We start from the raw sequence: 26,470 nt of genomic DNA, 5'->3' as shown, positions 1-26,470 counted from the left end.
TTCCATGACAGTCATTAATGGTATCAAAATCTGTTTCCTCTGGTGGAATAATCAATAAACCCTTGATATTTTATGCACTGCAACTTGTTTTTTATGATCTCATACTTTTGCTTTCTCTAATTTCCTTTTAATTTCCTTCAGAGATCAAAAATAGCAGTGTATGAAAAAATGTGGACATACATGAGCACAACAGACCCATCAGTGTTCGCTAGGACTACGGCCGAGGGAGTTGCTCGTGTTCGCAAATCCAAGGGCAAGTTTGCCTTCCTCCTGGAGTCCACCATGAATGAATACATTGAACAACGAAAGCCATGTGACACCATGAAAGTGGGAGGAAATCTGGATTCGAAAGGCTATGGCGTAGCCACACCAAAGGGTTCTCCATTAAGGTGGGTGGAATAGTATAACAATATAAAATGTGTTGTTATAGTATTCCACCTTCCCTGATGCCCCTGATCTAGTTCTTTTTGTGTTGTTCTGTGGACATGGTATGTTCTTTTTTTCTTTTTCCATTTCATGTTTTCGATCAACAAGAAGGTAACTGTTGTAGATAACCACGTCCATTGAATAGCTACTTTTGATGTATATCTATCAAGGCCATATAAAAAGCAAACAAGTTGAACACTGCTTCTAAGTTTTTACTAAGAAATTCAAACACATCAGCTTTTTATTTTTCCAAAATCCATAGATTTTTTTTAAAGTTTCTCTTCTATATTTTTGGATATTGTTTCAACAGCCAGATATCAAATACAAAGGTCTTAGCTCATCCTTTGTTTCATCAAGGCAGTATTATCAAGACCTCCCTCCCCGAACAATTTATACATTATGAAAGCTTCATTTTATCTAGAAAACATTTATAAACATTACCTTTTTTATTTCCAGTATTATCATTGTTGCACTGACTTCACAGCCAACCAATTTCATATAAACCCTTTCAAAGTTAAGAAACAAAATTATATCCATATGACTTTCTTAGTTCCGATGTCACAGAAAACCATTGTTTCATTAAATTGTCAATGGTTAGTGTAATCTTACAAATGTAGACTACTTTGCAAACTATAGTCAGTTAGGCTATGTTATACCAGGGCCGTTTCCAGATGGCTTACCTTCTGCCGCTCCATGCCGCAACGCCGTGGCTCGTGCTGTGGTGAACGCGAAATACCGCGTTTTCTCACGCGAGTTTTGCACGATGTTGCGCAAAAGTTGTGTGAGAAAACGCGATATTTCGTGTTTTCTCTGGCACGAGCTGCGACGTTGCGGCATGGAGCGGCAGAAGGTAAGCTGTCTGGAAACGGCCCAGGTCTGAAGCTATGGTTTGAAGTTGGTTGATTAACTAGTTAGTCTTAACTATGGCTTTGTTTGCCATACATTTGCAGATAACTTGGCTTGTTCTTTGGTACCACCCTTGCCAGAGTACAGGTTGAGGCCAGGACACCAGTCATACTTCTGTCTGTAGGCTAGGCGAGGAGAAGAGCATAAGAGATGAAACCAGCATTGGAACTGGGGGCAGGAAACCAAGGCCAAGATTTGTTGCAGTTTAAGAATAGACACATTAGACAGGCATGCTTGCTGGAGTGACCTGGCAAGTCAACTCGGCCACTGTATTAGAGACTGTTAGCATTTCCTTCCAGAGTGTATCACAGAGACTGGAGAAGTGGGTCTGGTGAGTTTGTTGTGTAAATATTTGACTACAGCCCTCAACATTGTGGCTCTCACCAATGCATAAAATTGCCGCTGTTCGTAGAGGGCAACTTGCCTTGGTTCTGTAGGTACCTGTTAAAAGTAATCTCTGGCATACAATGGTTCAGAACAGTGGCGGAGAAAAAATTTCCTCAGGAAAATCTCCTAATAAAGTGAAAGACAGGTAAAGGGAGAAATAGGACAGGAAAAAGCTGAGGGAAAAGTTGGAAAGAGAGAAAGATTTAGCTCTCACAGAGAAGAGAACTCTGAGAAAGTTCCCAGTTGATGCTGTGAGGTGGTTGAAAGAGAACCAAAGAGAAAGCCATGACTCCTCTCCCTTGGGCCAACACGATAATGCAGTGGCTCAGGAGAAAGGAGACCACAACGAAGAAGCAGCCTTTGTTGTGGCAAACTATTTGAATGACAGTCTGTTAGCGAGATCCTAGTTTTCACAGACCGAGCATCACTAAAAAAAAAAATACTTTCATGTTCTGTGAAAACCAAGCATTTTTTAAAAGATTGGTTTTGTTCACAGGCAGAACAGAACTCTAGAAGCGATAGCTTTGTGTTTCAAATTGTGACAAGCGGATGAAGTTGGTCATCCTTTCTTTTGATCAACTCCGTGGCACTGTCAGACAGTATGCCCCCCTCCCCATGTTGCCTTGTTGGAGAGCCTGCCTTTACATAATTCTGAGTTAGAGGGGGAAACGTAAATTACAAATCTCTCCATAATTTATCCGGCAATCAGTAGCACCCTAAACTTGTAGTTGCTGCTGACTGTAACTTGTCCCATTGCAGCCTGGTAATTTGTACATCTGTAAAAAAACATAATGTTCAATGTTTCCCTGTCTTATGCCTCTTCATTGGCCACCTCTTATGGTAAGGTCAGGAAACAATGAGTTTGATTACATCATAGCAAAGAGTCCAGTAGTACCTTTAAGACTAACCAAATTTATTGTAGCATAAGCTTTCGAGAACCACAACTCTCTTCATCGGATACATCTGACCAGGGCTTTTTTTCTGGGAAAAGAGTTGGTGGAATTCAGTGGGTTGCCCTCAGAGAAAATGGTCACATGGCTGGTGGCCCCGCCCCCTGATCTCCAGACAGAGGGGAGTTTAGATTACCCTCCGCGCCAATCTAAACTCCCCTCTGTCTGGAGATCCGGGGACGGGGCCACCAGCCATGTGACCATTTTCAAGAAGTTCCGGAACTCCGTTCCACTGCATTCCAGCTGAAAAAAAGCCCTGCATCTGACAAAGAGAGCTGTGGTTCTTGAAAGCTTATGCTACAATAAAGTTGGTTAGCCTTAAAGGTGCTACTGGACTCGTTACTATTTTGCAACTACAGACTAACAAGGCTAACTCCTCTGGACCTGATGACATCATGTGACTGCTTTAACTATACATTACCAGGAGATACAGGAAGGAGCTATAGTAAGAAAGAAGATAAGGCACTGGATCTGATGGTCTCATTGCACTAGAATAGAGATTGACATTCACGATGTGTGACCCACAGTGCAATGCTAAGCAGAGGGACAAGCTTTCTAAGTCCATTGAAATAATTGGTTTAGAAAGGTGTAACTTTGTTTAGGATTGCGTTGCAAATCTCAATGACCACTATCATTAACAGGATCAATAACTGATTGTAGGCTTTTTTGCATATTCATCACTTTGCTCATGCAGATTAAATCCTTTTGTTATGGAGATCATTTATATCTCATGTTGCTCATGGTTTTCTTTGTTACACATGAGTAGTGCCATTGATTTCTATCTGAGCACTTCAGTTTCCTTTTATTGGCAGTTTCTATAGCTTTCTGATGCTACACAAGTCCTTAGTAATTTCTAACACACGTTTCAGCTTCTAGTCGTATTGTGGCTCGTCCATATCAGCAGAGACGGAAGAGAAACAGGAAGCGCTTGGTGTACATTTGTTTTGGACCAATCTCGCAGGGACAAATGGCACATCCAGTGTTCCTTCACCCTTCCTTTTTTGCTGATATCCAATGCTGCACTGACCAAAAGTTCAGCAAGAATGAGACATTAATAACAATAAGTTCACAATGAAAGCCCTGGGCTGCCGTCAGAATGGTGTGTGTCCTCCCACTCTGCTAAGCAAAGTTGGAAGCCTTCCTCCAGCCGAAGGAGGCTTCTTCCAAAGTTAAGTGGCTTGTATCCTGCCACTCAACCAGGAGTCTCCTTAGGCTGGAGGAACTTCCTTCACATGGCGCTGTTTGCAAGGAATTGATACCTCTGCTTTGCCTTGCCTACACTTATGTTGGGGAGGAAGTATAGTGTATAAGAAGCCAAGGTATGCTAACTAGTGGGAAGAGTTGCATAATGGGAATCACTGTGATTTTTCATGAATAAGATAATTGAAGCAATGTATGGGCTCTTCAGTGAAACACAACCCTTTCACAACGCTGGACTGTATCCTACTAACCATTCTGGTGACAGATGAGGACTTCCATCCATGAAGGAGGAAGGGTGATATTCGCTGATTTCCCCTGCACTGCAGACCCCCAACTTTACCCTGCTTCCGCTGAGCCAAATTTCAGAGGGATCAGTGGGCTGTAGTGGGAAGCAGAGGGGGAATCTTGCTGTCGTAGGATACAAGCCTGCCTCTCTCTCTCTCTCTCTCTCTTTCTTTCATAAAACCATTGTAGTTGTGGCCTGTCTGATTTGGTGCAAAAACAAAGTACCATAGTACAAGAAGGTATATCAAAAGCAGGGGTGTATAGTCAACTGCAAATTGAAAACAGCACAATATGAACAAACAAGTGGGAAACCTGCATGGATTTTCAGCCGGAAGGATCTCATTTTCCTGTCCCCCGCTGTTCTTCTTTCCCGTCCCTAAAAGTCCCCAGCCTTTCCCCTTCCCCTGCCTCTTTTTCTCCTTCCTAACCCCCAGCCAACCTACCTTTATCTGACTGCTGTCTTCAGTTTTCCCTCCTTCCCTCCCCCAGCAGCCCTACTTGGGAAAATCGTGGCCTGTTTATGTGATTCAGGCCAGCACCAGTTGTATATTGGGGAACAGGCAAGGGCTTGTAAGTGGCCCCTGATTTTCCCCTGTATTACTTTCTCCTTCCCACCTCCCCACCCACCAACCTTTTATCTGCCCCCATCTTCAGCTACATTTATTATTTATTTACTCCATTTATACCCTACCTTTGTCCCCAATTGGGGACTCAAAGCAGCTTGCATCATTCTCCTCTCCTCCATTTTATCCTCACGACAACATTGTGAGGTAGGTTAGGCTGGGAGTATGTGACTGGCCCAAGGCCACTCAGTGAGCTTCCAAAGCAGAGCAGGAATTCGAACCAGTTCCTAGTCTGAAATTCTAACCACTATGACACACTGACTTTTGTGCGCTGGCTGCAGCTGAATTAGGGTTGCCAGGTTCCCTTACCCTCCTGGCGGGAGGAGGGAACCAGCACTTACCTTCCCGGTACTCTGGGATGCTCCTCGTGCAGAATTAACGTCATTGTGCAAGGCTGGGGAGCGCACGTGTGCTTTGCTGCAGGTCAGTTTGTGCCCCGAAGGGACCCAATTCAAGGTACAATATTCAGTGTACCAATAACAATTGTGAATATAAACAAAAAAAAGTGTAAATATATAATGCATTAAAAAGGAATTAATACCTATGACAGTCTGCAGATTTCCAGCAAAATCCTTTACTCGTAGATCTTCATCAATCATTTCTGTGTATTCAGTTTTAAAACAGCCATCATTTCAAAATAGGGAGCCAAAAAAGATCTCTCGCCTGTGCTGTATGAGATGCAAAATAACCTCCGCTGATGTTGCACTGGATTGTGGCTGTTCTAAAACTGAATAAATAGGATAACACAGAAATATCTGATGAAGCCACTTGTAACAGAGTTTGGCTGGCATTCCATAGAGTGCCGTGCATGTTAACTCCTTTTTGATGCATTATATATACTTATACATTTATGCTGTTTATATTCTATGTATTTACATACCTGTTATTGATACACTGAATATTGTTTACAGTTGTATGCTTGCTGCATTTGTTCATACTGTGGATTCAGATAGTGTTTTCAATTTCAAGTTTTACCATACTCACCTATTTTTATTTTTAAAGAATTTTTATTGGATGGGTTTACAAACATAAACCTAAAAAACATTATCATTATCCACCCCATTACATTTCCCCCCATCCTTCCCCCCCCTTTTTCTGGTGACTCCCCGCAGTTTTCCATACCCAACTTAATCTAAAAAGTATATAAATTCTTAAAATCTATAATATATATCTATATTATAAATCTCTTTCCTTATCTTAACTATCTACACTAACTATATTGCTTATCTTAATTGAAAATATAAAAATCATATAAGTAATAATAAGTACATATACTAAACTAAAGCAAAACTACATATATATATATATATATATATATATATATATATATATATATATATATATATATATATATATATATATATATATAACCTACTATTCCTTACATACCAATTAACTATATTGTCTATATTTCACATATACTCCCTATAACCTTATTACTCATACTTATACTCCCCTATAAATATAAAAATACAGTAAAATATAAGTTTCTATCTCCCCTAATTCTCCAAAGACCACAATTTCCCCTTCATGACCCACTTTTTCTCCACATATTTCTTGAATTTTTCCCAACTTAATGTATAGTCCAATTCTTCTTGTTCTTTCAATTTCCTTGTTAGTTTGTCCATTTCTGCCATGTTCAAAACTTTCAGAATCCAATCTTCCATAGATGGTATCTCCTGAGTCTTCCACATCTGTGCATAACACATTCTGGCCGCCGTAATCATATAAAACACCATAACTCTGTCCATTTTATCAAAATCTTCTAGGTTCATACATAATAACACATACTCACCTATTTTTAATATACCTTCTTGTACTAGTATACTTGTTTTTGCATCCCTTGAAGGTGATCCCCTTTGTTTTCTCGTCCAGTTGGGTGGCTTATCCACTGTCCACTTCTGTGACTATAACTGATTAATCGTTGTCTGTTCCTGGAGTGTACTATAACCAATACCGATTTGTTTTTGCGGTTACAATAACTTTATAACTGGTTCAGCATTCTCAAGAGGCACTATGAAATGTTATTGTTGTTTGCTTGTCTCTGGCCTTCCTGCTCAGTTTCATGGATGGACTCCATCCTTAACCACTAGCATCCACAAGAGCAATAGCTTCGAACTTGTTAAAAGGAAGTCAGTTTCTGTGGGGGAGGATGGTGAACCCATTACAGTTTGGGCAGCTGAAGAAGGACCAGAGGCTTCAAATGAGAGCACATAAGTTTTTGCCTAAACCTAGTTAACCTATGTCCCCAGAAGGTAGGTATGAGAACAGTTCTTGATAGTGGCCTGTGTACGTGCGCTTTGATGTTTATAGTGGGAAAGGGCTAAGATTTTTGTTGTCGTACTGTGGGTTGGATCCTGTATAGTGTAATCACTTTGTGCTTCCTAGAGTAGCACCCCCCCCCAGTCATTACTGGGTTTAGAAGAAGCTTTGTGGACAAAATGACAAAAATCACAGGAGGGCTGCAGTGGAGAAGGGGAATAGAGCCCAACTTTCCTTCCTTCCCCGTGTGTCAATGGAAAGTTTTCCCCACCATGCTGCTTCTCTGACAGATATGGAACAATTTTGTGGAGCAGTTTTGGCCTGTTTCTCCTCTTTACGGCAGCCATCCCCTCAGCGGCTTGTGACTTTTTGTCAGTGAATTTCCCACAGGGCTCAGCATTGGTTCCTGGAGGAAAGGACCGAAGGATCTGTCTCTGCAGTGCCTTGCACTTTGCCATTAATAGGATCCAGCCCATTTGTGTGTTAACCCTGCACTGCTGGTTTCATAACTCGGCTCTGAAACACCATTACAAGTTGCACGCGTATGATTGTGCATTGCTGGTTTAGTCATACAGTATGTTTCCCATCCAAAAGCAAAAGGTATTTCTCCAAGCATTATAAGTGCATGTCTGCATTACTGTTGCACATTACATGCGTATTGTTATCTAGAACTGTGTTCTCTCTAGTCTTTTCTGTAGATCTAACAATGATCGTTTCAGACCTTCTGCCCTTCTGGGACACTTGCATTGCAATATCAAAGATGTGGGCTTGGATCCGAAAGTAGCATGAGTAAAGTTCAGCACATGGAAGAGAATGTTGCAGCTTCCCTTCTCTTGCTGCAGCCCTTGGAGGTCAAGAGACCCTCCAGGGTCGAGGGTAATGTAGGGGGAACTGCAGTATGTGCGTGTGGGGGGGGGGGGGGTGAACTGGCAAAAAAAAAAACCCATCTACCAGCAGAAAATGCATTAGGAGCAGGAAAACCACAAAACTTTTCAGCATCCTTAACCACTTTCAGGGCAAACCAGAAATGGATGCAAATACACTTCAGACATTGGTAGATAATGGCAAAAAATTCCTTGACTCTCCCTCACCTGTATTCTAATGTGAAGAAGAAAAGGAAAAGAGCAGCTTCATTGGACTGGGGAGGGAACCACAAAATTTGCACTAAGAAACTCGTGTCTAAAAGATCCTGAAACATTTCAGTCTAGTTAGCAAATGACAGTTATGCCGTGTTACTCTTCTAATGTGACTAATATATGTGTGTGGCGAAGAGCTTTTCTTTAAAAGGATTTTTGATACTTGTTTGAAGGGGCAAGTATTTATGAGCACTTTCCATTCTCTTGGTGACATGCAGCAACATTTCTCAGTAAAAATTCAAAGGGCAGCACCTGAGATATATTTTGCTCCATGTTGCAGAGGCTTTAATGTTATTCCCAGCACTTTGCTGCCAGCCATTAGGGAATATCCATAATTCAACAAAGCTTCTTTTAGCAGGGACTGGGAAGTTCTCAGAATTGTTCCGTAGGTGCTGCTTCCTTAGGGATTAAAGGAAGGCTGATCTTCTTCATCTGTTATGCTCCTTTCTTATTTCTGGCTCATATTTTCAAAGAACAAAAGCTCCTGCTAGACTCACCCCAGGCCTGTTTCATGACAAGTACTGCATTCATGCCCTGGAGGAAAAGAAAAGAGAAATCTAGTAGACTGAAGTGTGCCACAAATTCATTAGACGATCCCCAAAGAGTTTTCTCATCTTGAATCAACAGAGTATAAATTAGACCGGGATCGACATCCTTTATTTGGTCCAAGATAAGGATAGGTGCTACAGTTGCCAGCTTCTAGGGGAGACCTGCAGTTCTTCCAGAATTCCAGACTACAGAGATCAGTTTCCCTGGAGAAAATGGTAGCTTTGGAGGGTGGACTCTATGGCATCATATCCCTGCTGAGCTCCCTCCTCAAACTCTACGCCTGCCAGGTTCTGCATCCAAATCGCCAGGAATTTCCAAACCAAAGTTAGCTCCTGAAGATCACTTCATCTGCATTCAAACAAAAAAAATGTAACCTCTATAGCTGGGTTCAGGTAGCCGGCTCAAGGTTGACTCAGCCTTCCATCCTTCCGAGGTTGGTAAAATGAGTACCCAGTTTCCTGGGGGTAAAGTGTAGATGACTGGGGAAGGCAATGGCAAACCACCCTGTAAAAAGTCTGCCAAGAAAACGTGGAAGTGAGGTGGTAGAGTATAAAATCTATCCAAGTAAGCAGTTTCCATCTTAAACAATGCTAGATCTGTTTCTCTTGCTTTCAAAAGCACTTTGGGCATTGCTTTGGCAAGAACAAAATGACTTCTAGGAATTTTTTTTTATTGTCTGCTTCATAACATAGTTAAATTGCAATGTTGTTCATTTACTAAAGGAACAATGTTCTTGTTGGGGTCCGGGGCTCTCTACAGCCCGCTGTGACTCGAGAATTGCAGCTGTTCCCAGTGATCCTCTGCCTGCCATACTTAGAGATGGGGACACTGGCTGGATAACGGATGATTACAGCATCTTTGTTCCTGCCAGATTATGTCAACAGCAAAACAGAGCTCAATCCAAGCTCAGCTTTATCAGCCAAATTTTCCACACAGGGAACCATCTTAAGAAATAAACAAACAAACAAACAAACGTGGAAGTGAGGTGGTAGAGTATAAAATCTATCCAAGTAAGCAGTTTCCATCTTAAACAATGCTAGATCTGTTTCTCTTGCTTTCAAAAGCACTTTGGGCATTGCTTTGGCAAGAACAAAATGACTTCTAGGAATTTTTTTTTATTGTCTGCTTCATAACATAGTTAAATTGCAATGTTGTTCATTTACTAAAGGAACAATGTTCTTGTTGGGGTCCGGGGCTCTCTACAGCCCGCTGTGACTCGAGAATTGCAGCTGTTCCCAGTGATCCTCTGCCTGCCATACTTAGAGATGGGGACACTGGCTGGATAACGGATGATTACAGCATCTTTGTTCCTGCCAGATTATGTCAACAGCAAAACAGAGCTCAATCCAAGCTCAGCTTTATCAGCCAAATTTTCCACACAGGGAACCATCTTAAGAAATAAACAAACACTGCTGTCATTGTTAATAAAATAACTCAGGGACATGCTACACTGAGAGATAGGCAATCATGATCTCCCACGTTATTCTTTTAGTTCAAAGCATTTTAAGTGTTTCCAGTGTTCCACTCTTGCAGGCTTTTGTGCAGCATTTCACTTTTCAAAGCAAAGACTTCCATGTTTCTCTCTCTATGCGGAGAAATTTTGTTCATTATTGGCCATGATAACCCAACGTAGCCTCTGAATACTAATTATTGGGGGGGGGAATAACGGGGGGGGGGGGGGTTGAGTGGCTCCTGGAAACAGCTGGATAGGCCATTGCTGGAAACAAAGGGCTGGACTAAAAGAAGCAGAGCTCTTTATAATTTAGTAAATCCATGAAGTACTTTTATAATATTTTCCAGGTACTCAAGCATGTTAATTCCCTAAGATCAGCTGGTTGGCCAAATGATCTGGTAATCTTACTCTAGGATCACAGCTAGGACTTTTGTGAAGAATGCAGAAAGCAAGCAATCATATGTATGCTAAATTAGTGGGTTGAATCCAAGCCAAAGAATCTTTCCACAAGGAGCGTTTCATTATTAATCCATTTGGAAAACTACCACCCTAAGGCATTGTTATGCACTCCTCCCTTGAGTAGTAAGAAGTTCTGGGGCGGTGCTACCAGGTTTGCTTTCCTTAGTGTAAGAGCCAAGCTACAAGTGACAAATTACACTTGCCTGGCAAGTGAACAGACTCGCGTGTATTCCTCCCTGTTCACTTGCCGTTCACTTACTCTCCACATGATCAAATGGAGCGCGAGTGAATGGCAAGTGAACAGGAAGGAATACACGCGAGTCTGTGCACTTGCCAGGCAAGTGTAATTCGTCACTCATAGCTTGGCTCTAAGTGAGCACTGGGCTGCCTCTTCACAGAGGTGATTCCCTATTAGGACTCATTTCTGCTGCAAATGCAGAGGCATTCACAGATGCAATGGTGAGTGCAGTGCTGGCTGTTTGTCACCTTGCAGAAGAGAGCCGGGATCCTTACACCTCTCCAAAAATCGCAGACAGTCTCATTCTCTCTCAATCCCACTCACTCACAAACACTGTCCCAAAACTAGGGGGAAAGCATCCACTATATTAAAATAAAGTGCAAAACCAAACATCTGCAGAATGAGTTCTATTTCTCCCTGCCTGAGTTACAACAGCAGACTCCTCCTTATACTGATGCATTGGTCCACCAATGTCAGTATTGTCTGTTCAGTCTGACAGCAGCTCTCCAGGGTTTCAGGTCTTTCACGTTGCCTCCTGCCTGGTCCTTTTAACTGGAGATGAACCTGAGACCTTCTGCATGCCAAGCAGATGCTGTACCACTGAGACACTGCTATTTGCCTCCTACAGGTAAAGCAGAGGTAACTTTATATTTTTCCCCTGCAGGTCAAGTTGCAGTTTGAGGTAATGGTGGTGATTTGCTTTGAGAAAGCAGCAGAGAAAAGGTTTTCCCATCTGAGCACAGTAGACCAGTTCTGAAATGCCATTAGGTGTTGTACATGGAGCTTTGTTGTGACTAGCTCCACCCACTGAGCCACCATTTTGTGATTAAGTTACTCCCACAAACATAAAGTCCTAAAGCCCCAAATGCCAATGGTTTGTTATGTGCCTTTTCTTGATGACACTGCTTTACTTCTTCCTCTTCCTCTTCTGCGTTATTAATTTTTTTTTCCAATAGGCTTTCTGGACCTATTAATGCCCAGGAAATAATGGCACTTCTCAATGCTTTTTGTTCCTAAATGTGCTAAATGGGAAGATATATAACAGGAACTGCTGCCTATAGCAAGAGTTAGCCCTACTGGAGAAGCTATTCCAACTTTCCATGGCAGTCTTACCTCTATCAAAAGCCTGCTTCCATTTAGGAATCATTCAAAGATGCCTTTGTTCTTTCTATGCCCGTTGGTTGTAATTTTGCTTAGAATTCCACTGTCACTGATCAATCATCTTCAAAGGCAACCCCGTCTATAACATCTCAGAGTAATTTAACATGGATGTGATCTGAGCATGGATAACTATCTCCAAAACTGGCTTTTCAAGGAAAGGCTGCACTGCGCACCAAATGAAGTTGCTAGAAGGTATTTTGTGCAGAACAAACCGGTTTGTAAACACAGATAACACTCCCAGGCTACAGTCTTGCTCCCCATCCAGTGCAATCCCCTCCTAAACAGGACTGAATGTATTATCTACCAACAGCACATTGTTCTTGAAGCACTAAGCTTCAGTTTATTAATTAACCCTCAACCAGCCCATTACCTTTTCCAGAGGCTCAATCTGTGTTTAATTTCATAACTCAGTAGGCAATTCACTATGGCTAGTGTACAAAAAACAGTAGGGTTAAGCACACACAAGGGTTGGGACTTCTCCTGGTGTGATGAACCTGCCCCCCGCTCCCCTGAACAGTAGGAATCCACACTGGGAGATTCTGCTTCTGAAAATCTATTTCAAAGGCAGTTTTCCATGGGGATGGCAGCTGCTGTTCAACAAATGCAAGTCCAAACCCTCTGGTTATACAGCCTTCTGAATTCTGGCCTTTATTAATTTTTTTAATTCTATGAAAAGAAATCTGAATATAGATTCTAAACTGTTTTAACCTTGCTAGACATGGAGGAAACTGCAATTTTCCATGCCCCCCCCCCCCAATCTTAATCATTGGTGAAGACAACAGAAGTTATTAAGAAAGAACAGCTGGTTCCTGACAAGAGCTCTGAAAATACAACTGCTCCCTGTCAGACATACAGAAGTATAACAAGTCTTGGAAATAGGTAAAGAGGAAGCATGCCCTCTTCCCCTCCCCAAATCCTCCTCTTTATGTTGTTGAAAACTGACAGTAGAAAATCACTTCAGGTAAATAGTAGGAGTAATAATAATTCTCACTTGATGGTTCTAGCAAATTTCTCCAAGCCCTTAAACTGCTCAGAGCTGCGGCAGCAGAATTTAATGTTGGACCTATGTTGGATGTCATAAAGTTTTCAATAATTCCTAGAGTTTCTGGATTTTCCCCAGAAGCAATGTCAGTCCTCTTTAGGAATTGTCATAAACTCTACAGAATGATGCCTCTTCTAGGTTTTTCTCAGAAGTGATGTCACACCAAGGGCCACCTTTCATGTCCCCCCCCCATCTCCCACTGGTTGCCACTGGGGTCTGTAACTCGAACCTCCGAAATGCAATCTTGACCAGACTTGGAGGGTGGCTGGAGAAGATTCTTGGCAAGTTTTGGCTCTCTGGGTGTGAAGAGGGTGGAGCCAGGGCTGCTGGAACTGACAGATTACGAACTGACGAACCAGGCTGGTCCATGAAAAGTTCGTAGTCCATGAAAATCAACGGACCACAGGCTGGCGGTCCGTGGGGTTTTCCCAGTCCTCTAGTTTAAATTCAACACTATGTTGATTGGCTTTTGGCCTACACAGTTTGCATCTTTCAGCTCAGCACCTGTCTGCTTCTTTAGGCTTTACTGAATACAGTGTTTTGTATGCCATGTGAGGCCATGGTTGTGTCTTGGTAAATATGTTACATTTGCAAAATCAGAGCAGCTTTTTTAATGATGAAGGGACAGAAAGGGACACCTCAAAATAAGAAGTCTGTGCAATGTTCATATTTTGTTTACTCAAAGAATGTGACATACAGCAGCCAGGGATAGAAGGTGGTACCTGTGGCAGATAGGGAGGAAGTTTCAGGATAATAGTATGCACATGCACAAAAGTTTTTTTGCACAATTAAACATAATGAATAATTTTTTAAAAAATAAACAGATTGCTGAAGATTGGGCAGTGCTGATCAAACTTTGTATATAGACTGAACTGAAGGGGCAGGTGGCTAATCATTCAAGTCTTTGGTGAAGAGCTCTGTATTTTGACAACCTTTGCTCAACTTTGCTTTCTTGAAAGAATGGCACATGCAGTTTTATAAACAATGCACTCAGTGATCATTGGTGGCTATGAATGATGCTGGGCTCCTTGTTCTTGTGAGTATAACAGTGCAACATGCATAAATGGAAGATTCTAGATAGGACCCAGCCAGCTTTTTCATTCAGTCTCATCCACTCCCCAGCCTTATTACAAATGCCATCCTACATGACTTTTGTCCATACAGGTCTCTCATGTTGTTCCCTTTCCTATCATTTCATTTTATATTGTGCAGTGGTGTAAATCCTACCCTCTCCCTCCCTCCCTCCCTCCCTCCCTCCATCTATCTTACAATGAGTAAGAATCACACACCCACCCACACTTAATTCTGTCTTTTGATGGTGCTCCAAATACTTGCTTCTCCCACCCACAATTCTAGGAAAATAATTACACAGCCTATCTGGCTGGTTTGTTTGTAAATTGTTTTTAAATAACTGTTGTCCTAGATATACCAGAATTTTTCTGCACATTATGTGACAGCAACATTATATTTGTAACTGAAGGTACACGTAACAGAGTTTCAGCCAATCTCGGCTCTCCAATCATTATACCTTGTATATGTACCAGTGTAGTTCTAAGCATGTTTGTTTCATTCACACATTATATTTTCATGGTGTATACCGAAAGCATTTTAGATGTATATCTAAAAAGGATTGGGGATGAATCAGCCCTCACTGAATAACGATGAATTTGGTGCTTGCTTTTTCTCTAATGCTGCATTTTCGTAAGACCTCTTTTAGTAATTGTATCTAATAGGATTCCTATACCTTAGCTCAGGGCTTTTTTTCAGTGGGAACGCAGTGGAACAGAGTTCCGGCACCTCTTGAAAATGGTCACATGGCCAGTGGCCCCACCCCGTGATCTCGAGACAGGGCAATCTAAACTCCTCTCTGTCTGGAGATCAGGGGGCAGGGCCACCGGCCATGTGACTATTTTCACTGAGGGCAATTTAAACTTTTAAAAACAACCCCCTTGTTCCAGCTGACCCAAAGTGACATCACTGTGCGGTCCTGAGTTCCACCACCTCTTTTCCCAGAAAAAAAGCCCTGCCTTAGCTCAACATTTTAACAGTACTAAAATGTAGAAGATCCATGCACTGAAGAGCACAGCATTACAACCCTATCAAACATAATGAATGCTATTTCAAAATTTTAGAAAGCCTTCCACACCAGAAGAGTTTCTTCTTCTCATACAGAAATATTACTGTTTTGAAACATGGCACCATTTAGACAGACAGACAGAGGTAAGATGAACATAGTTTGAATATACGAAACTGCCTTAAATGGAGGCAAAACACTGGTCTACTTGTATTGTCTACTTGTGCCGGCAGCAGGTCTCCAGGATCTGAGACGGAGAACAAATAAATAAATCTAGGACTGTTTTACATATTGACACAAGAAGCTGCCTTATCCTGAATCAGACCTTCAGTCTATCAAGATCAGTATTGTCTACTCAAACTGGCAGTGGCTCTCCAGGGTTTCAAGCAGAGGTCTTTCATGTCACCTACTACCGGATCATTTTTAAGCTGTACATGCTGGGGATTGAACCTGGGTCTTCCTGTGCACCAAGCAGATGCTCCATCACTGAGCTGTGGTCTTCTCGCTATGCTTGCTTCCAAGGCAGGTATCTGCAGGAAGTTGGGAAGCAGCACAAAAGGATTTTTTTTTAAGTAGAAAGATTGGGGGCAACAAAACAAGACCGAGGAATATGGGAAAATATAAGTCTTGTATCCAGAAGCCAAAGGGTAAAAATATCCCAATTGATAGTAAAATATCCCCCCTAAAAAAATGGAAGTGTTCACATCCTACTGAATAGCATGGTACAAGAGTTCCAGTATCAACAACAACAAAAAATTCCTGTTCTTGTATTAAAATAGACCTAGTTTTGTTGCCGTGTCATGTAATCCAATGCAGAGTAAGCGAGGATGACAATGTGTCATGCTATCAAAGTATCAATGTGTAAATTCAGCCTTGGATGACTAGTAGGGTCAAAGGGCATAACTTTGTTTAGGATTGCTCTGTGAGTCTACTGTGATCCCAATGTGACTGTTGCACAATTAAGTCTTTTTCTGACATCTGTGATGAAGACATACAGGGAGGGCATGGGATCATGACAGCAAGTGCCACATCTGATCTATTCATGTTCGTTGGAGTGTCTTCAGACAAGCTTCCTGGGTACGGTGCTCTACATATGATCACGAACTCTGAAAAAAAGTTGTTTCTGATTATGTGGAATAAACCACCTGCGTGTAGGTTTGTAAGCATGTAAGCTGTATGCATTCACTCATATTAATGTATTTAGGTCAGGGGCATTGCTGGCCACTATGATTGCACTTCATATGAGAAGAAGCTTCCACATTCTTTTTGATATCAGGGAAGCTCTGCATGTCCAATGAGAATACACATGGGGGACTTTCTCAGCACAGTAATAAACAGCAGAGCCCCTGGTCACAAGAAGCTACACATGTAAAACAGAGGTCCATGGAGTTTCCCATTGATGCTAGAAGAACTGTTCTGTGGCATTCCATTTGAAGAATGTGAGTTGCGTAAGAATTTCACAATGTGTGTCCAGATATACCCGAGTTGAAAATATACCTGAAATTAGCCATTTCAGCTTGGTTCAGGTATATCTAAACCAACAAGAAAACACTCCTGGAGTTGAATGAATAACAAGTGCAGGCTGGCACATGGGCTTCTGGCTGCTGGCAACTGTTCTTTGGCTGTAGGAGCCCAGGCTCCTGGCAGAAATTAAAGGAAAGGGCCATGGGAGAGATTTCCTTTTTAATTTCAGGATGGGTTTTTCAACAGGGCATGCTTTTTAAGAGCCAGAATTCAAACACTATGCCCCAAAAGATTACTAAAATGGAAAATCCTCCCAAATTTCCCATACGTCAGAAAGTATGTCCTGTAGAATTCCCAAATCCAAAATTAAACAGAAAATGTTTGCAGAGCACACCCCTATTTTTAACTTGTTGAATTTTACCGTCTTCTGTGAGAGAATTCTAGGACGGATGTATATCTTCAGCTCAAATTACCTTTATAAAAGGTAATTTACCTTTATAAAAATTGTCAAGAGATAGCTACTTGAAGAAATTTTTTGCAAAATGCTTCTTTTCAAATGTTACTGATGGTCATTAAAACTTTGTCCAGAAGACCCATGTTTCATTCCCTGCAAAGCGGAATGCAGTTCGATTAAGTGAATCGCGCCTTAATTACAGAGCCATATAAAAGCAGTGTAAAACAAAAGTGTTTTTTACATGGCCTGCTAGATGTAACAAGGAATGCAATGTGGTAGATTGGTAACCAATTTAAGCTTAATTTCAGAAAAGGAGAGGCACTTACAAATCCTCATTTACTTCTCCATTCCTTTTTATGTCCTTTTTTTTCCTTATTGTGCTGTGAAGTTGTCTGTGGATATGGCTAATAACCCTACTAAATAACCCTCTCATGAATAGGCTTTATGGGTTTTTTTAATTACTGTTGTAGGACTGTCATCCGCTGTTGCAGCTTCCTCAGGAAAGTAAGTGGAACTTATTTGTTTCCTTTTAAGGGTAAATTTTGGCCAGGGTGAGTAGTTTTTCCTTCTAGGCTGAATCTTAACAAAAAGTGGGAGGTGGGGCTCTACTGTTAAGCGCTGCTTCCCTGTGAAGGGATAACTGAGCTGATCGTAGTCAGAGGACATATTTGTTTGTTTCTTTGTTTGTTTCTTTATAATCTCCTTATCTCACTGAGACTCCAGGCAAGATTACACAGTGTGCGTCAATGCACTGTCAATGCAAACAGTACGACGAGACTTCTAATAAGCAATGTAGCTGGTCTGAAACAAAGAATAACTATTAGACATGAGATGTTAAACAATATAAAAAATAGCAGGGCTTTTTTTCAACAGGAACGCAGTGGAACGGAGTTCTGGAACCTCTTGAAAATGGTCACATGGCTGGTGGCCCCGCCCCCTGATCTCCAGACAGAGGGGAGTTTCGATTGCCCTCTGCGCCACTCCAGCGGCGCAGAGGGCAATATAAACTCCCCTCTGTCTGGAGATCAGGGGGCGGGGCCACCAGCCATGTGACCATTTTCGCCGAGGGCAACCCACTGAGTTCTGCCACCTCTTTTCCCAGAAAAAAAAGGCCTGGAAAATAGTATTCTATAGGAAGAAAATGATGCAGCGAGAGCAGGATAATACCTAAAGCAAATAAATAATGCACAGTGGTACAGGGCACAGTCCCATTCCCTTTCTAAGGTGCCTTCTCGAACCATTCCATTGTAATATAGCCTTTATAAAAATGTCTTCCTGAACAAGGGGTCAAGCCCCGAGGGAAGCAATTTTTGGCAGTATCTGCTATTGGGGAGCTGTGTTTTGACAACCTTTGAGAGAAACATTGATTTGGTTCCACAGATCCACTTGTGAATTAAATGGCTGCCTATTCCCCCCCCCCCAAGCCTTCAGACTGGCTTTCCCAGGGGGTGTAACAGGATGCATACTCAAGTGGAATTATTCCCACCAAATCAAGTAGATTTTTGGATCCATGGCCTTATTATGTATGCAACAGCAGATATGTAAGTAGATTGATGTATTTTTTTTACTTACTTTATTTATAGTCTGCCTTTCTGCAGATACTCAAGGTATTCTCATGCAGCCCAGTGAGCCTTAGATTGTAAGCACCCAAGCACAGAGAGAACAGCAGCGACTTAGAGCCAATGCAGCATGCCTAATGCATAAGACGCTGAAAACAACCTCCTTGTGCCAAGCCATAGCTATATTGGCTGCAACATCTGCAAGGACCTGCCCTGTGGTGCATCCCTCCTCCAATCCCATTGTGGTTCTCTGCACAAGCACAGCTGCTAGTGGGAAGGCAGAGCGAGGCGTGGCGAGCGACTCACAGATAGCCACAGGATTGCACTTCTGTCACTCGATCCTGCACACACACCCTCATTTTTCCTCCAAGAAACTCAGGGCAGCATACATGTTTCTCTCCTCTCAATCTTATCCTCACAACAGCCCTGCAAGTAGAGTTGCCAACTTCCAAGTGGAGCCTGAAGCTCTCCTGGAATTACAATTGATCTTCAGAAGACAGAGATCAGTTCCCCTGGAGAAAGTGGCAGTCTTGGAGGGTGGACTCTATGGCATTATAGCCTGCTGGGGTCTCTCCCCTCCCACAACCCCAGCCTTCACAGACTCCTCCCCTAAATTTCCAGGAATTTCCCAACCTGGAGTTTGCAAACCTACCTGCAAGGCAGGTTAGGTTGAGCAGGAGTGACTGGTGAGACTCCTGGCTGGGTTTTCTAAAAAGGGCTGGAAATCCCACATCTTTGTCCATCTATAAAATGTGAATTGTCAGCTTGTGCAGCTGGTTTCCCCTCATTCTGCTACTAACATTTTAAAGAAAAGCAGACACATTCTTTAAAAACACATCCGTTCTCCTTTAAAATGTGAGAGCTAAAGCAGGGAGCTTGGTTCTGAATATCCAAAATGAGCACTGGATGAAAAACTGAACACTCCCTCTCCTGCATGGCCCCGATGCAAATAGAGTCTGCACAGGTGGGCAGAGCCCCCAGCCCTAGTCTTGTGCTCTAACCCCTAAACTAGATTGGCTTTTGTAGCATTTGCAAGCTAAAATAGAATCCAGTGGCACCTTGAAGACAGGTAAGAGTGAGTGGGGCTACTGTCACATCCTCTTGGCAGTTTTGCTCTAGCCCCATGTATGGGCACTTAATAAAAGGAGTGCCATGTATTCAAAAACTGGAAAAAGACTAAAAAGTCATCTCCAGAGCAGTCACTGAGCTAATCTGGAACCATCATGGCCTGCATGAAAATAACTACATTCATTTTTAAAATCAAGTGCACTTCCAGTCTTCATGGATACAATGGAAATTTTGAAACCGCAAGTCCTCTGCATACCCCATTTTTCTGCCAAACTTTTATTTATCAGCAGTCCCATTATTACTAGTAATTCTTACAGATTATTTTTATATCACACTATCTATGGACACAGCACTGAAGAGAGTAACACAAGCTCTTTCTACCCAAAGGCATTTGTAATCTAAATTAAGAAGTTTTGGGGACGGGCTTGTATTATTGTGGCATAAAGCCTTCTGGCCACTGTGCCAACTAGACTGTATTTGTCATGCAGCTGGCCCTCATTAAAAACAACAACAACAAAACCCACAGATGGACAGGGTAGGACTCCTCTAACTGGGTATGCAATTTCAAGAGAGATGTAAAAATTCTCAATTTGCCATTTTCCATAATAGCGCTACAAACATTGGAAATATTCAAGGGATGTTTTGGGATTGTTGCTAGAAGCAGAAGAGCTGGCACCCAAATGCTTAATTAGAAATCCATACTAAATATCTCTGGTTCAGCAGCAAGCGCTTCCATGTACAAAGAAGGCAAATGAACAATCTCGTTTTTCTGCTCTTTCTCCTTCTCCCCCTTGATCACAAACCATAATTAGAGCACTTATATAAAATTACATTTGTCAGTTTGCCTGAGAAATACAGCCTTGGAGGCTTTATCCACAAAGAACAGACTGTTATCACTCACACCACAGCCGATAGCCCTGCCTTTTGAGTTGCAGAGGCAGGCAAGCAATTACATTATCTGTAGTCACAATCTAATACAAATTTAACAGCCTCGAAAATTAGGCTTGGGTCAATTCTGCTTAGAGATAGTTTCCAAAACTCAGTAATTAGTTGGCAAAGATCTGCAGAGGACCCACCAAGAGTCATGAAAGGCAAGGGGAACAAAAGAACAAAATAAGATGTTCCAAAGGAGATGAGCCATAAAGATGCCTTTCTCCTATGGAAGAGAGTTTTCAATACACTGGCATCAGAAGAAGGTAAAAGAGGTGTTGCTGAAATTAGATCAAAGATCTATTTAGTATAGTATTATATTTCCAAAAGCATCCAGATGAGACATGAAGGTGATAGCTTCTCAAATTTTTGGCCCCCAACATCTGGAATTTTGAGGCATACTTCTTGCGGAGCTCATTATTGCTAACAGCAGTTGAAAGTAGAGATGGGCACGAACCAAAAAAACCCCTAACCATGTGGTTCGTGGTTCGTCAAATTTCATGAACCACAAACTTTCATGAACCTGCCCCTGGCTCGCGAACCAGTTTGTTTGGTTTGTGAAAATGTCACTTCCGGGTCAGAAAAACGTCACTTGCGGGTCAGCAGAAGGTCACTTCTGGGCCAGCAGAAGGTCTGCAGGAAGTCCATCTCCTGTTACCTAGGAACCTGATTGATTGGCACCAGGCTGTCTGCAGTGACGAACCAAAAAACAAAACAAACGAACCAGCCTAAAAGTTCATGGCAGTTCATCAGAAATGGGATCTGATGTACTGTGGTTCGCAAACCACGAACCAGCCTGGTTCGTGCTTAATTTTGGTTCGTATTTTGGTTCATGCCCATCTCTAGTTGAAAAATCTATTTGCCATCTACGAGAAGGCATCTAAGGTGAAGCAATATTAGATATAGGCCTTGGCTTCAGATAAGGGTAGCTAGAGATAGACACCAGTAATCACAGTGTTGCAGTTACATAGGGTTTGATGAGATATCAGCTCATTCTCTTTACCCAAATGGGAGAGTTAATTGCATTTGGAAAGGAGAAAAAATATTACAGTCAATGACTCTTTGCCTGGGTACACAAACACATATAGCTCCTTCCAGCTGGGGTTTTGTACATTCATTTTAATAGCAGATACTTATCTGCACACACACAAAAATGTGTGTTCAGAGTTTACCCTGTGATGAGGCAAATAGGTCACTCCTTACATCCAGGCAGTAAAGCCCCTTCACCCAAAATAAATGTCTGGGTAGGATGTTTGTTTCTCTGCTCCTGCAACTCAACATTCTGTATGCAAAATGCAATCACTAGTGCAGGTCAAATATCATGGCTTTGCATTATTTTACATTCCATTGAGCATTGATTCCCACCCCCACCCCCATGTTGTTCAAAAGGGTCCAGTATCCAAAGTCTCTTGGTTGTCATTCTTTTTTATTTCAGTTTTTTAAAAAAAACTAAAACTGGCACTTGGCATGTCTTGGCAATAGTGCCAATTAAATCCACACAGTGTTTTCAAGAGCAAGCCATCTGATTACAGCCTTTAAAAGGGGTTTTTTGCAGGGGGTATGTGCCAGTACTTTGTACTGGCACCTTTTTATGTATTTTATGGATTACCAGCATCTTTTGATCATTCATGTCTGCCAGTGGCAGGCAAACTCTTGGCAGTTTCCCCCTTGCCCGCTGGTTGCCGGCAACTGATAGGATGTTGCAAGCCACCCATTGATCCCCCGCCACCATCAGGCATCCTGGGCAAAAGTGCAGCATGCAAGCTCCCAGCAGGTGAGACGACATCACTTCTGGAAGCGATGACATTGCGCTGGCTGCAGGAATACTCTTGTGCTTCGTGTCAGGCGGATTTGGGCCCCAAATTGTAGGAGCCCTCCCACGGCTGGAAATGATGTCCCTTCTGGAAGTGACATCACATGGAAGCCAAGAGCACGCGCCCAAAGCACACACATGAGGGACTCAGGTAAGGTAAGTAAGGGCCTGTTGCTGGTGAGCCCAGGAGACCCAACTGAGAGGAGAGACCATCATGAGTGCTGGCACCTCTCTCTCTCTCTCCCCCTCTTTTTGAAAAAGCGCACTTTAACTACCCCCAGGGCTTTTTTCCAGCTGGAACACAGTGGAATGGAGTTCCGGAACCTCTTGAAAATGGTCACACGGCTGGTGGCCCCGCCCCCTGATCTCCAGACAGAGGGGAGTTTAGATTGCCATCTGCGCCTCTAAACTCTAACTCTAAACTTCCCTCTGTCTGGAGATCAGGGGGCGGGGCCACCAGCCATGTGACCATTTTCTCTAAGGGCAACCCGCTGAGTTCCACCACCTCTTTTCCCAGAAAAAAAACCCTGACTATCCCAAATGAGTTTCCAAAAGAGAGAAGTTCAATGTTGTTATGCATGAACTGGTCAGACAGCACTGTCAGAAGAGGTCCTTCAGAACGGGACCTTACAAGCGCTGCATTGAGGTCTCACTGCCCAGATGGAGAAGATTGCAGCAGAGGAGAGTCTGATTGTCCTGTGCAGGCTGCAGCAGACTCCCCAAGTACTAGTCGGTACTCCCGCACAAGCATCCCAGAGCAAGCTAGTCATGGGAATCACAGATTCTACAATGCTGCATGAGTTGACCCTAAACTTATTGCTTAATACTTTGCATTGGGCTTTGCCCCATCTCGCATATGCTGCTGTCACGTTAAGAACTATTGTGCTGCTCTGAGAATGATCCATTTATTCCCTGGGTTGCTTTGGATGGTAGAGGGGGAGGTCCAAACCTCAGCTCCGGTTTCTGTTTAAAAGCTTAGCATGGTAAGATTCCAATTGCATTTATCAAATGACAATGGTGGCGCAGGAATATCTTAAGCTACACTCTGGTTCTGCATTTAAGGCACAGAGACACAAGAGTTGCATTTTGTATGGAAACATTATTCTGAAAGGAAGGCCATTTCTGTTGCACATCCCACTGGGAAGACATTCCTGCCGTATTTTAAAATACAGCTACGTTGGACAGGGCGGGGGTTTAGAAATGTATCATTTGTTGGTTGAGGAGAAACAAAATACCTATCTTTTTTTCTTCCTGCCTACATATAAGAGTAGTAGTGGACACTGCATGTGATCAGGTCGACCAAAGCACTTTTCCTTAAGTGGCTGCTGTCACTCTGCACATGCTCAGAGGCATGGTATCCTTAGGCCCAAAAAGAGATAACATCCCTATTTTGCGATACTGTGTTTGGTCCTGATCAAAAGGACATACTCTGAAATGTCTTTTCCTTCCCTCCTCCGTTTGTTGGAGTTGATAGCCGACCAAACAAAGTGTCTGCTATCACACCACAGGATCAGAGGCATGGTTGTCTTAATTCCCACAATTGTGTGTTCCTGATGGTAAGTGTAACAACAGCGGGAGGGCTATAAGCAAATTCTCTCTGTAGGCAAAAGCTGGGCTGCAAGGCTGCCAAGAGCCAAATATCCCCTTACACCACCCAGAACTAACTAGGGTTGCCAACTAAGGGCTGGGAAATTCCTGGAGATCTGGGAGTGAATCCTGGAGAGGGCGGAGTTTAGGAAGGGGAGGGACCTCAGGAGGGTACAATGTCACATAGTTCACTCTTCAAACAGACATTTTCTCCAGGGGAAAAGATCCCTGTAGTCTGGAGATCAGTTGTAATTCCGGGAGATCTCCAGGCACCTCTTGAGGTTGGCAACCCTAGACTCAACCTAAATACCATACGAAAGGAGATCCCATGACATGAATGGCTCCAAGGGCCCTCAAGGTGGCCCAGAGCCCCAGAATGTTGCTCCTCAGTCCTTCCCTTTCAGCAACCCTGTTGTGAGGTATTTCTTTCCAATGACTTGCATGGGTATGGGTATGTGTGTGTGTGAGAGAGAGTGTGTGCATGTGTGTCTATCAAAACATGCAACTGGTGTGCAGAAATGGCAGAAGTATATGCCTGACGGCAAATACAACAGAAATGCCATTGGGGTTAGAACATGGCTGCCAACTCCAGGTCAAGAATTCCATTCCACCTGCCTGAGGTGGATGGAATTTGGGGAGAGGAGGGAGTTCAGTAAGGCTGCGATGCCGTAGATTTTCCCCGGCAAAGCTGCCATTTCTTTCAGGAGATCTCTGTAGTTTGGAGAGCCGATGTAATTCTAGGAGACCTCCAAGCTCCACGTGGAAGTTGGTGGCAATCCTAGGTCAGAGCCTTTTTCTAGTACACAAAACTTTGTGTCCCTGTGCTCCAGAGGCAGTGCTACACCCCACTCACCCTGCACAAAATTCTACTTGTGGCCACCCTCATTCGCTCCCCCTCCTTTCCTACGGGTCTTCACATGCTCTCCATCCTGCCCCTCTGCAGTTAGGCAACTGAGAAAGTATGATCTCCCCCTCCCTCCTCGCATGCTAGTTGAGGGTGAGAGGCTTCCCCCATAACTGGATACGTTCAGAAGTATGTGATTTTTGTTCCCTTCTCCTTCCATGTACAAAGGGCTATGGTATTTTAATGGAACCTCTGGGCTCAAAAACACCCTTCCTCTGAATAACAGAGATGGAAATCACAGGCAAGGCACTTGTGAGTGCGTTGGCTGGAAATAAAAAAGGTGTGGGTGGGAATAAAAAAGGGTGTTGGGGGGGCATCTCTGATTCTTGCCCAGAATCACTAAGACTGCCCCTGCCGGACATGTTCTGTTTGAAGGGAGCGTGCTCAATGGCATGAAGCAACAAAATCTGACGGATGGCGCTGAGGTTTTTGCTGCACCAGCATGGAGGTCTCTAGGCCCTGGTACAGGTAGATGGCTTTTCTGGCAAATGCCAGAGTCTAGACTGCCCTGGGGCAATGGGAGACCCAAAGAACGTTGATGAGTTGATACTCATTTTTAAAATGTTGCTAAATTCCATGGAGTAGATCTGGGGGTGAGTTTTGTCTGACACGATTGCCTGTGGCATATTATACTACACTGCTATTTAGCCTGGATCATATCGATGTGATCCAGCTAAATTTAAGCATGTTTTTCCCATTGGATGTACTTAAATAAGACAAATAGCATTGAACAGTTACAAGCTTCTAAACCAATCGACAGGAGTCTGTGTTCAGAGGCAGTAACCCTCTGAATGCCAGTGCCAGGAGGTAACATCATGGGAAGGGCTCAGTCTCTCTGTCCTGTTGTTGCCCCCCCCCCCCTTCAGCAACTGGTTGGCCACTTTGTGTGACAGGATGCTGGACTAGATGCCTCCCTGGTCTGATCAAGTAAGGATCTTCTTACTTTCTTATGACTTCACTGTAAATTTATAATAACATTCAATTTATATACCGCCCTTCAGGATGATTTAACACCCACTCAGAGCAGTTTACAAAGTATGTTATTTTTATCCCCACAACAAACACACTGTGAGGTGGGTGGGGCTGAGAGAGCTCTGAGAGAGCTGTGACTCACCCATGATCACCCAGCTGGCTTCAAGTGGAGGAGTGGGGAATCAAACCCGGTTTTCCAGATTAGAGCGCCACGCTCTTAACCACTACACCAAACTAGCTGGATCATGTCCCATATGTTTATATTATGGACAGCTATGAATGGGTGTGTGTGTCTGTGCAGATGTAGGGTCTGCAATTTTGCTTAGTGTATATTTTATTCACACCTTGCTGCTACACTTTTTCTTAGGTGCTTGAACTGTGGGTTCCAGCTTCAGGAAGCTGAAATGTAAAACTCTAATTTTGTGCAGTGAACAATAACATACCTTGGCTGTTAAGGAAATTGCATCTAGAGCCCCTCTCACTCTTTTTTTTTTTACTGTCTATACTGAACTTTAGAAAGAGATGCAAACCATTTAAATTAGATATCCAGGCTGCGCTTTGTCACCAT

General features: G+C 42.9%; 1 protein-coding gene across 2 annotated transcripts in view; it reads left to right on the top strand.

Moving 5' to 3' along the window:
- GRIA4 (glutamate ionotropic receptor AMPA type subunit 4) overlaps positions 1-26,470 on the top strand; it is a 292,202-nt gene that overhangs the window by 252,105 nt on the left and 13,627 nt on the right. For both annotated transcript variants that reach the window (XM_054973264.1, XM_054973263.1), the window contains exon 13: positions 142-389. In XM_054973264.1, coding sequence (XP_054829239.1) covers positions 142-389 — 248 coding nt within the window. The remainder of the gene's footprint in view (positions 1-141; positions 390-26,470) is intronic.

The sequence above is a fragment of the Eublepharis macularius genome, chromosome 3 (assembly GCF_028583425.1).
Source record: "Eublepharis macularius isolate TG4126 chromosome 3, MPM_Emac_v1.0, whole genome shotgun sequence".
NCBI classification, from domain to species: Eukaryota; Metazoa; Chordata; class Lepidosauria; order Squamata; family Eublepharidae; genus Eublepharis; species Eublepharis macularius.
The sequence above is the reverse complement of the archived record's forward strand: the minus strand, read 5'-3'. Positions and strand labels throughout refer to the sequence as shown.